The sequence below is a fragment of the Wolffia australiana genome, chromosome 2 (assembly GCF_029677425.1).
Source record: "Wolffia australiana isolate 7733 chromosome 2, ASM2967742v1".
NCBI classification, from domain to species: domain Eukaryota; kingdom Viridiplantae; phylum Streptophyta; class Magnoliopsida; order Alismatales; family Araceae; genus Wolffia; species Wolffia australiana.
The window spans coordinates 11,677,981-11,689,060 of record NC_135836.1 but is presented as its reverse complement, the minus strand read 5'-3'; the positions used below and the strand labels follow the sequence as shown (position 1 = coordinate 11,689,060).

Here is an 11,080-nt window from a genome sequence, read left to right as displayed (position 1 = left end):
GGAACCCTTGTTGACTATTGTGGGTCCTTCTCAGATAACATACCTTATTTTACGGTATGACAGGACCTTTGCCAAACAATGGTACTTTCTTTTATCCGACACTGTGGTACTCTCATTTGTCCACTTCTTCTACCATCATCCATCCTTTCTCCTTCTACCTTTAAAAGAATATAAAACACTAGGGTGGGTCAACTAGTACAGTCTGAGATGTGAAATCAACCCACAAAAAGTAAAATTTGAGATGAAATCAATGGTATTTTTAAGATCTTATGTGCACATTATTCTATTGTAAAACCTGAAGTTCCAGCCCAAAATAGTTTGTTTCATGGAGCAAGTCAACCAAAATATGTTTTTTTCCTCCCTATTTTCTTATAGACATGGTCGTTCTATTCTTTTCGTGCGAATTTGTGTGAATTTTTCGTTCTGCTCTGTTTTCTGAACAGAACAAAAACAAATTAGAACAGAACATCGCACAGACCCAATTGCGGTTCTTTTGTTCACTTTGTGCGGATTTTGTTCTAGTTTTGTCCGAATGTGCGAATTTTGGTCGTGTTTGAGAAAAAAAGAAGAACATAACAAAGAACAAGGCCTGTGAGTTTCTTTGGTGAGAAATTTTCAAGACGAACAAAACAGAACGACCATGTCTACTTTCTTCAACCCATGATGCGTGGGCTACCCACACATTACATTAATGCGCGTCGTCGGTGACCCCCCCTCTCTCCTCCCAAAGTCGGCCACTTTGGGCTGGCATCCTGCTGTTCGCTGGAGGGTCTATTGTCACCTCTCTGCTCTCTCTACTGCAGCCACGTTCCTCCCTCGCCTCTCTTTTCTCTCCTTCTATTCCATCTCTCTCTCTCTTCCCCTCCATCTCTCTCGCTCTCATCTGGGTCGATCTCCACCGAGGCGGCGGCCATGGCGATCTCCGGCGGATCGACGGCGGAGAACGCTCCACCTCTGTCGGGGAAGGTCGTCCTCCTCCACGGCGATCTCGACCTGTGGATACACGAAGCCCGAAGCCTGCCCAACATGGATTCCCTCTCAGAGAACCTTCGCAAGTGCTTCGCCCCCTGCCGAGCCCCCTTCGATCGCCGCCCCCGCGACGAAGAGCCCCGCCCGCCGGCCCACGATAAGCGCGACCGCCACCGCAGGATCATCACCAGCGACCCTTACGTCACCGTCGTCGTCGCCGGCGCCACCGTGGCCCGCACCCGCGTCATCTCCAACGCCCAATTCCCCGTCTGGGCCGAGCACTTCGTCATCCCGCTCGCCCACTCCGCCGCAGCCGTGGAGTTCACCGTCAAGGACAACGACGTCTTTGGCGCGCAGACCATCGGCTCGGTCGCCATCCCTTCGGCTCGGGTCCTCTCCGACGAGCCCATAGACGACTGGTTCGAGGTGGTCGGACCCTCCGGCAAGCCGCCCAAGCCGGACTCGGCCCTCAAGCTGACCCTCCGGTTCACGCCCGTCGATCTCAATCCCCTTTACAAGGCCGGGAACTGCGACGGCGTGCCCAGAACTTACTTCCCCATGAGAAACGGCGGAAGTTTGAAGCTTTACCAGGATGCCCATGTCGGGGTCGGCGATCTACCCTCGATTGAGCTCGACGATGGGAGGATCTACGAACACGGTACTTGCTGGGAGGACATCTGCCATGCCATTCTTGAAGCCCATCATTTGATTTATCTCGTCGGGTGGTCGATCAATCACGAGGTGAGGCTCGTTCGAGAGCCCACTCGGCCCTTGCCCAACGCCGGCCGGCTCACCCTCGGCGAGCTGCTCAAGTATAAGTCTCAGGAGGGCGTCCGCGTCTGCGTTCTCATCTGGGACGATAAGACTTCCCACGATAAATTCTTCGTTAAGACGGTAAGCTGCCAAATTTCTCGTGATCTTGATGATGATAGTCATGGTAAATGGTCAATTTTGATGAACAGGCTGGAGTGATGGATACCCATGATGAGGCGGCCAGGAAATATTTCAAGCATTCGTCTGTTATTTGTGTTTTGGCTCCTCGTTATGCCAGTAGCAAACTGAGTATATTCAAGCAAAAGGCATGGTTTTCTCGTATCTGAAGTTAATGCGACAAAGAGAATTGTTAGTCTGATTTTTTCTTTTTTTTTTGAATTTTTTGTTGTATGTAGGTTGTGGGAACGCTGTATTCGCACCATCAGAAATGCGTGCTTGTTGATACTCAAGCATCGCCAAATTGTAGGAAAATTACTGCTTTCATTGGGGGACTTGATCTTCGAGACGGCCGCTACGATACGCCACAGCACAGAATTTTCAGTGATCTGGACACCACCTTCCTCGACGATTTTTATAATCCTACGTTTCCTGTGAGAATTATGCTGCTATAATTGCCCAATTTTTTTCCGTTTTTCTCAGTATTTTATGAGGATGAGCTCTCTTTTTTGGCTGTAGACAGAAATAAATGGTCCAAGACAACCGTGGCATGATTTACACTGCAAAGTGGAAGGACCCGCCGCTTATGATATTCTGACGAACTTTGAACAGCGGTGGCGGAAGGCTACTAAATGGTGGGAATTCGGTCGACGATTAAAAAGAGAATCTCATTACAATGATGATGCGTTGATCAAACTTGAAAGAATATCTTGGATCCTGAGCCCTTCATCGACCACGCCGAATAATGATCCATCTCTCTGGGTTTCAAAGGAAGATGACCCGGAGAACTGGCATATTCAGGTGGGAAAATTTTTTGTTTTTCGCAAATTTGTTTTGTGTTTAAGCTTTTCTCATATTTCCTGTTATCAACAGGTTTTCCGATCCATTGATTCTGGCTCGGTGAAGGGGTTTCCTAAAACTGTTAAAGAAGCAGAAAATCAGGTTACACTTTACGAAATATGAAAAGATTGATATTATTGTGAAAATTTTCATTGCACCACCGAAATCTTTGACGAAATCTGTAATTTTCCCCGATTTTTAAGTTTGCCTTTTCATTTGCAGAATCTAGTTTGTGGCAAGAACCTGAAGATTGATAAAAGCATCCATACAGCATATGTCAAGGCAATCAGATCTGCTCAGAATTTCATTTACATTGAAAACCAGTATTTTCTTGGTTCTTCGTTTGCGTGGCCTTCTTATAGCAATCCAGGTTTTGGCTTCTGGCTCTCTCATTGAAAAATAAAATTCTCTTTGTTTCGACGAACTGTAGTTAATTTCTAACTTACGAGTCTAAATTCAATTTTTTTGGAAATATGTGTTAGGTGCGGATAATCTGATTCCCATAGAATTAGCCTTAAAAATTGCCAGCAAAATCAGGGCCAAAGAGCGGTTTGCTGTGTATGTCGTGATTCCGATGTGGCCCGAAGGACTTCCCACCGCAGCTTCAGTGCAGGAAATTCTTTTCTGGCAGGTATTTTTATATTATATTTAAAAGTCATAATTTTACTGCTTCCACGTTTTAAAACTAATTATTCTGTTTCTATCACTATAATCATCGTAATCTTAACGCTAAATTTAGTCTGATTGTTGTGATTTCTCTTTCTTTGCAGAGTCAGACCATGGAAATGATGTACGAAATCATAGCGCAAGAGCTGAAGGCGATGAACATGCAGGATCATCACCCTCAGGATTACCTTAATTTTTACTGCCTCGGAAAGGTGGAGCCAGGGGAAACGCCAAACCAAACCTCAGACAAAACTGCAGCGGTGAACTCTATTATCAAACAGTGTCCTTCATCTTGGGATGGAAGCTAAAGAAATATTTCTTCTTGCGTTCATGTTTCAGGGAAGTTGTCAGAAAAATAGGCGGTTCATGATCTACGTGCATGCAAAGGGGATGATAGTGGACGATGAGTTCGTCATCATGGGGTCTGCGAACATCAATCAAAGATCCTTGGATGGCTCCAGAGACACCGAAATCGCCATGGGAGCGTACCAGCCGCACCACACATGGGGTCAGAAGAATCGCCATCCACGTGGGCAGGTCGTTGGCCCCGTCATCATTTCCATTTTCATTTATCTGTCATCATTTCCATCGTTTTTGGTGAGAATCATGGAATAGAAGTAGCAGAATTTGAGAGAATGTACACAGCCACATACTGTGTAAATCAATCAAGCTAGTTCAATTAAGCTCCATAACTAACAGGTATTGTTCCGGATCGTCCAGGACGTGGACGATGGACGGGACGGGACGAATTTCGACCCGTCCGACGTCCAGAGTAAGTTCAGGACGAAGGACGGGACAGTTTTTTGTCCAACGATAAAAAAACTGTCCTATCCAGTCATACTGGGTCGGTTTTTTGTCCTGTCCAGTCCTGCCAGGATGAATTTTCGTCCCGAAATTCGTCCCAGACGAAAAAAACCCATTTTATATTTTCAATATGTTAATATAGATTTTTTCTAGTTTTCTAGGGAATTACTGAGGAGATAGAACGCAAAGGGACATATGTACAATTATTTCTGAGTGGAGTCCATTTGCACGCATGTAAAAATACAGGGACTTTGATGCGAATTGTTACTGCGAGGCCACGTGGCAACATCTCAACCGTCGGATGTGAATCCGGCGGGTTTCCGTCCAGATTCGTCCGTCCATCGTCCGAGGCCTCCGAACAGACGGTTTTTTTGTCCCACGGGACAAAAACCGTCCCGTCGGTCCGGTGGTCCCGAAATTCGTCTGTATCCTCAGACGGGATGATTTTTTGTCCCGGGACAAAAAAACCGTCCCGTCCACGTCCCTGCACTATACTAACAGGTGTATCTCTATCTCTCTCTGGGCAGGTGTATGGATACAGGATGTCTCTTTGGGCAGAGCACCTCGGCTCCGTCGACAACTTCTTCTTGGAGCCGCAGTCGGTCGAGTGCGTCAGATGGGTCAACGCCATTGCCAGCAACAACTGGAAGAGCTTCTCCTCTGAGGAGCAGACTCCTCTTAGGGGGCACCTGATGAGCTTCCCCATAGTGGTCGATAAGGAGGGGAAAGTGAGCCCCATCCCTGGCCAGGAGGAGTTCCCTGACGTCGGAGGCAAGGTCCTGGGAGCGCCGTCCTCGCTACCCGACTCGTTGACCATGTAGCCAAGACCTCTTCAATTTTCGTCCTGCAATCCCATTGTGTAGAGCTTCTGTAAAGACCCCATCTTTTTCTTTCATTGTGTGTCCCTTCGGCTGAAAAAAGTTTCTGTTATGATTTATTTATTGATCAGGATTTCGATCGATCTTAATTGGTCGGCTCTATTGATCTATCTGGTCGATGAGGAGGGGAAAGACTCAGAAAAATAACCATCTGATCGATCAATCAGGTTGTTCAACAAAAGTGTGGTTACAAAAAATTATCTCTTTCTCTATCTCCGAACGATCTGTTTAGGTGACACCTGATCGACAGTTCGAAAGGATCAATCGAACAAACCAATCATGATCGTAGAAAACCCGTTTTTCAAAAAGAAAAATGATCGATCAAAATCATAATCAATTGATCCATCCGTTTGATCATCGGTTAGATTGGAAAAAAGGTGATATGATACGGCTCTCTCACGCTCTTTCTATCTGTCCATTTCTCTCTCCATTGGCCTATTCCACTTGGTAAGAGATGATGAAGTCCGCCCATCAATGTAAAGATGCCCCACTTAATCAGAACATGTGACTCATTCGACCTCCACAGATATGATTGGGTCATATCGATCGATATACTCAGCCGATCAAATCACAATCAAGGTCGTTGGATCAATTGATCTGATCTCCATCCAACAGATCCAATCCGATTGCCGGAATCATGTAGTGTGGTAAAGTAGAAACTGTACATAATATCTGTAAAGTGCCAAACTTTTAGTTTGATCATTGACAACGTAGAAACCCATTTGACTCAAATGGTAAAACTTATGATAAGCGTTGACTTTGGAGGAAGAAGATGATGAGGGCTGCTAATAATAATTTACAGTGGGAGGCAGGAGATATCGCCTGGGGCAGATCAGCTGATGGCGCAGTCGCCAGGAGGCGGGTTGTCGGGGTCGTCGAGGCGGAGTTCACCATTTGCGTAACGGAGCACGAGGTCAACAAGCTCCTGGTCGCCACGATGGCGGCTCTGCAACGCAATGAACATCCTCAGAAGATTACGGGGAAGGCCTCGGCGACGGCTTCTCCTCCCATGATGAAGCTGAGTCAGACGCCATCCCGTCATCAGAGTCAAGTTCAACGTTGGAGTCAAAGTCAACACCACGGTCGTCGTCGTCGTCGGTGTCATCGGGGCCAAAGCCATCAAGCGCAAAGCAAGCAATTCCATCAGCCGTCAGATCCTTTCGAAGGAAACAGGCAGGGCAGAGAAGAAATGAGATCATCGAAACTTTTTTTTTTTCTTTTCTCAGAAGCTAGGAGGTCGGTCAAAAATAAAAAAAAACATCTTCCGAACCTAATGATACAAGAATCCAAGTAATAAGTCGTAGAAAAAAAGGAGACCCAGTTAATAAATCCTGCAAAAGTGCATACCTCTTCGACGTTCACCGGAGGCAGCGGCTCAGAAGAATTGGGGATCCAAAGCTTGATGTCATCCTCGATACCGCTACTAGCAAGCACAGTGGAATGAGGGTGTGGCTCAATACAGTTAACCACGTGTTTATCAGCTTCCATAGCCCTCAAAAGCTCGCCATCCTTCTTCCTCCATATGAAGATACGGCCACAGTCTGAACCACTGACCACGTATTCACAACTGGGACCAAAGAAATTCACACCCTTCACTGTGTCACAATTCTGGTGGCCGCTGTACGCCTGCGGCCCCGGCTTAAACCCAGTGTCCAACTCAGTGGTTTGGCTTGAGCTTGAGCCCAATCCACTCGAGCCCGGCTCCGATCCCAATCCTTGGTCCTTTGGGAAAAGATAGATAAGTTCATCGTTGTAGGAGACTAGGAGCTCACTGCAGGTGGAGAAGGCCAGCCCCGTTATACCCACTTGATCATCTCCTATCAGATGATCTGGGCAGAAACAATCAACCGGGCCATTAACATTAGATAATCTAGCCCAATTATACTTCCGAATGTCGTATAACCGGCTGTACTCGTCCGATCCGGCGACGGCGAAGAGATTGGAGTTCCTCGGATCCACTGCAATGGCATTCAGATGAACTGTGCCCAATAAAGGACACCGGCGGCCACGGAGCGATTTGCAAGTGAACAAGGGTGTGGCAGACTGTGCTCTCAGATCAAACTGTGGATCGGAGGCAGGTCAATGAGCAAAGGAAACGATTGGAAATGCATTGTTCATTGAATTTTGCGTGAGAAACTAACGTGTTGAACCAAGCCATCTTCACCGCAACTGTAGAATATGTGGGGGCTTGAAGGATCAAAGGCCAACTTGTGGGCGCGGCCTTCATGCTTGGCCAGCAGCTTTGTGTCTACCCGTCCGCCTTCCAAAATTTGAGCGTGTCTAACCTGAAATGAAATTCAGAGACTAAGGAAGAGGGGGGAGGCGGTGGAAATATCATGCTTTGATCAAAAGAATCATCGTACCTCGCCATCCGCAGCGCAGGTTATGAGGCTTCTGTTGTCCGTGTAAGGAATGATCTTCGCTTGGAAGACGTTGTTGGTGTGGCCCGAGTGAAAGATCAATTTGGAACGGCCGAGCTCCCAGTCCCAGAGAATCACCATCCTGTCATCAGATCCAGATACGAGAATATCCCCTTCGGAATTGAATGTTACTGTGTTAACGCATCCCCGGTGCTTCTCCAGCCGGTTGTGGATTCCCAGCCGAAGAACAAAATCCTGAGAAGGAAAAAATTTGAAAAAAGATGAAGAAGCTCGGTCCGAATTCCTTGCGCACGAGAATTCCGGGAAAAAAACACGCACAAAATGTAGAAGAACCACAGGAATAACGGAATCCGCAGAAAGAAAAACCGCGATTTCGGCTAGAACAATCGATCCAGAAGAAAGCGATCAACTCACCTCCGACGCCCGAACTCGATGCTTGAAGGTATGCGGGGTGAGGTCCCCGACCTCCCGCTGCCATAGCCGAACGATTCCGCCTCCCGAGACCTTGCCCCTCTTCCAAGCCCTCCCCATCCCCGCCGGGATCGCCAAACCCAAATCAAAAATCACGCAGAAATCGCCCCACGATCGGGCATCGCGGAGACCCCGAACACTGACATCGAAAAGACGAACAAGAAGACCGCTGCTTCCCACTATAAATACGGTGCTTATCCTAAACCGCAGGCACAACTGCCAAATTTCCCGAAAAAAAATCCGCATAAAATAATAATTAAAAAGCCTTCAACAAAAGGGGCAAAAAACTAGGATATTATCGCGCAGCGAAGAACAGCGGCGGAGAAGAAGATCGATCTAGCGGAGCAGCGGAGGAGAAAATCACGCCCAATCTCGATCCGTCGATCTCGATCTGAGCCATGGCGGCGTCGTTCATCGCGATCAATCCGCCGCCGGCCTTCTACCGAAGCCCTAGCCGAGCCGTTCCCCCGCGCCGCCCCGCGCCGCCGCGGTCCGCCGTGACCGCTACGAAGCAGCGCCGGCAGGGCGACGAGAACATCCGCGAGGAGGCGAGCCGGCAGCAGAGCGCCGCCGGCGGCCACCACGGCCTGTCCGCGCGGTACGTGCCCTTCCCGGGGGCGGCCGCGGCCGACGCGGACGAGCACTACTCCCTGGACGAGGTGGTCTACCGGGGCCGGTCCGGCGCGCTGCTCGACGTCCAGCACGACATGGCCGCGCTGAAGAGGTTCGACGGGGGCTACTGGAAGGCGCTCTTCGACTCGCGCGTGGGCCGCACCACCTGGCCCTACGGCTCGGGGGTCTGGTCCAAGAAGGAGTGGGTCCTCCCGGAGATCGACCCCGAGCACATCGTCTCGCTGTTCGAAGGCAACTCGAACCTCTTCTGGGCGGAGCGGTTCGGCAAGGAGTACTTAGCCGGGATGAGCGATCTCTGGGTGAAGCACTGCGGGATAAGCCACACGGGAAGCTTCAAGGACCTGGGCATGACCGTGCTGGTCAGCCAGGTGAACCGGCTGATCCGCCTCGGCCGGCCCATCGTCGGCGTGGGCTGCGCGTCCACCGGCGACACCTCCGCCGCGCTCTCCGCCTACTGCGCGGCGGCGGGCATCCCCGCCTTCGTCTTCCTCCCGGCGGACCGCATCTCCATCGCGCAGCTGGTCCAGCCCATCGCCAACGGCGCCTTCGTGCTCAGCGTCGACACCGACTTCGACGGCTGCATGAGGCTCATCCGCGAGGTCACCTCCGAGCTCCCCATCTACCTCGCCAACTCGCTCAACAGCCTCCGCCTCGAAGGCCAGAAGACCGCCGCCATTGAAATTCTCCAGCAGTTCGACTGGGAGGTCCCCGACTGGCTCATCGTCCCGGGGGGGAATCTGGGTAACATCTACGCCTTCTACAAGGGCTTCGACATGTGCCGCGAGCTCGGGCTCGTGGACCGGATCCCGCGCCTGGTCTGCGCGCAGGCCGCCAACGCGAACCCGCTCTACCTACACTACAAGGCCGGCTGGTCCGAGTTCCGGCCCGTGACCGCGACCACCACCTTCGCGTCCGCGATCCAGATCGGCGACCCGGTGTCGATCGACCGAGCCGTGTACGCGCTGAAGAACTCGGACGGCATCGTGGAGGAGGCCACGGAGGAGGAGCTCATGGACGCCATGGCCAAGGCCGACTTGACCGGGATGTTCGCTTGCCCGCACACCGGGGTCGCGCTCGCCGCGCTGATCAAGCTCAGGGAGGCCGGCGTTATCGGCAAGACCGACCGGACCGTCGTCGTCAGCACCGCCCACGGCTTGAAGTTCGCGCAGTCGAAGGTGGCCTACCACTCCGGCGAGATCCCGGACATGGCCTGCCGCTTCGCTAACCCTCCCGTCAAGGTCAAGGCCGACTACGGCTCCGTCATGGACGTCCTCAAGAACGTCCTCAAGACCAAGTATTCCTCTTCTTCCGTCAAGAACGTCCTCTAAGTAAGTTCCGCTCTACTCTCTCCCTCCCCCACCAAAAAAAAACTCTTCTTTTTGAGGAATTTTGCCCCCCCCCCCCCCCCCCGCCCCTTCCAAACAAGTACCCTTCTCCACTTCCTAGACGGTTGTTCCTTGCATCCTTTTTGTTGCTCAAGACCCAGTTTCTGGTTTCTTCCTCGTTTCCAAATTTTGACTACACATCGTTATTTCTCTGGAAAAAGAAAAATTTCAAGATTAATCGGTGGTTTTGGGTGCTGGGCCTTATGGGTCCGCCAGAATAAATATGTAGTAATGAGATGCCGGGTCGTGTATTAATGAGAGGAATCTTCGACTGACACGGCAGAGACTAATCACGCCACCTTGGGTACAAATTCAAAGGATAAACCGGATTATTTTGATAGTTAACTACCGAGAGCTCTTCGTTCTCTTCGTGGGGTTTTTACCCCGTCTGCTCGGGCGCGTCCGGTGCGCTTCCGCGACACGTAAGCGGAGAATCTCCCTCCGGCATGCAGAGGATGGGACACGTTAAGCCGGTCGCGGCGGAGCTCCGGCGGACTGGCGGCGGATTTCTCACTTTCTCGGCGGAGACCTGCGCGGAAGATATACGAGGAAGAGTAGAGATTGATAAAGGATAACGCGAAGTGGGAAATTCCAGCGCGTTTGGTGGTGAAAGGGAACTAAGATATTGGCACGGCTCAATCAGAGAGACGGCCCAAGCTTAGAAGCGCCGAGACTCGCCGTCTGAGTGAGCCGAGCCAACATCGCAGTCGCCATTCCAGAACTTTGAAGATCACGCCAACGGAGAAGAAGAAGACGAAGAAGAGAGGAGAACGAGAAGAAGAAGAAGAAGACGGAGATGGAGATGGACGAAGAGAAAGAATGTCTTTGCACGAATTTAAGGAGTCGCGCGCGCAGAAATCGCATTGAATGAGCTCGTCTACCGAACAAGAAGCGCAGGCCTGCGCATTAATGGGCAAGAATACGATGCCCTCTCCCCCCTTCCCCCCCCCCCACACCAACGCTCTATCCTACCAATATTCTCTCCATCTACGACGTCTCAGACACGGCGAGAAGAAGAGAGAGACAAAGACGGGCCAGAGATGGAGAGAGAGAGACAGTCCAAAGATCTGGAGAGAGGGGAATACAGAAGAGGGAGAAGAAAGAATAGAGAGAGCGAGACAGA

General features: G+C 50.5%; 3 protein-coding genes and 1 long non-coding RNA gene across 5 annotated transcripts in view; 2 read left to right on the top strand and 2 right to left on the bottom strand.

Annotated features, from left to right (window-relative positions):
- Positions 1-715: 715 nt before the first annotated feature.
- PLDDELTA (phospholipase D delta) lies at positions 716-5,176 on the top strand. Its single transcript, XM_078592098.1, has 10 exons — positions 716-1,863; positions 1,932-2,048; positions 2,139-2,333; positions 2,419-2,700; positions 2,773-2,841; positions 2,962-3,109; positions 3,222-3,370; positions 3,510-3,665; positions 3,745-3,942; positions 4,737-5,176. Exons 1-10 carry the CDS (start codon positions 913-915, stop codon positions 5,028-5,030), a joined length of 2,559 nt encoding a protein of 852 aa, XP_078448224.1. The 5' UTR covers positions 716-912; the 3' UTR covers positions 5,031-5,176.
- A 554-nt stretch (positions 5,177-5,730) lies between these two features.
- On the bottom strand, positions 5,731-8,185 carry LOC144716843 (uncharacterized). 2 transcript variants are annotated; one of them, XM_078592099.1, is made up of 5 exons: positions 7,883-8,185; positions 7,451-7,702; positions 7,229-7,372; positions 6,435-7,148; positions 5,731-6,105 (listed from the first exon to the last, which is right to left on the bottom strand). In XM_078592099.1, the coding sequence occupies exons 1-5, from the start codon at positions 8,183-8,185 to the stop codon at positions 5,920-5,922; spliced, it is 1,599 nt and encodes a 532-aa protein (XP_078448225.1). In that variant the 3' UTR covers positions 5,731-5,919. The 2 variants fall into 2 exon arrangements, with proteins under 2 accessions (XP_078448225.1, XP_078448226.1); XM_078592100.1 differs by having other exon boundaries at positions 5,921-6,244.
- A 152-nt stretch (positions 8,186-8,337) lies between these two features.
- Positions 8,338-10,074, top strand: LOC144716844 (threonine synthase, chloroplastic-like). Its single transcript, XM_078592101.1, has one exon. It carries the CDS (start codon positions 8,338-8,340, stop codon positions 9,898-9,900), a length of 1,563 nt encoding a protein of 520 aa, XP_078448227.1. The 3' UTR covers positions 9,901-10,074.
- Positions 10,075-10,183: 109 nt separating this feature from the next.
- The window catches only part of LOC144716846 (uncharacterized), a 1,681-nt gene continuing 784 nt past the window's right edge, over positions 10,184-11,080 (bottom strand). The window contains exon 2 of the long non-coding RNA XR_013585009.1: positions 10,184-10,486. This is a non-coding gene — a long non-coding RNA (uncharacterized LOC144716846). The remainder of the gene's footprint in view (positions 10,487-11,080) is intronic.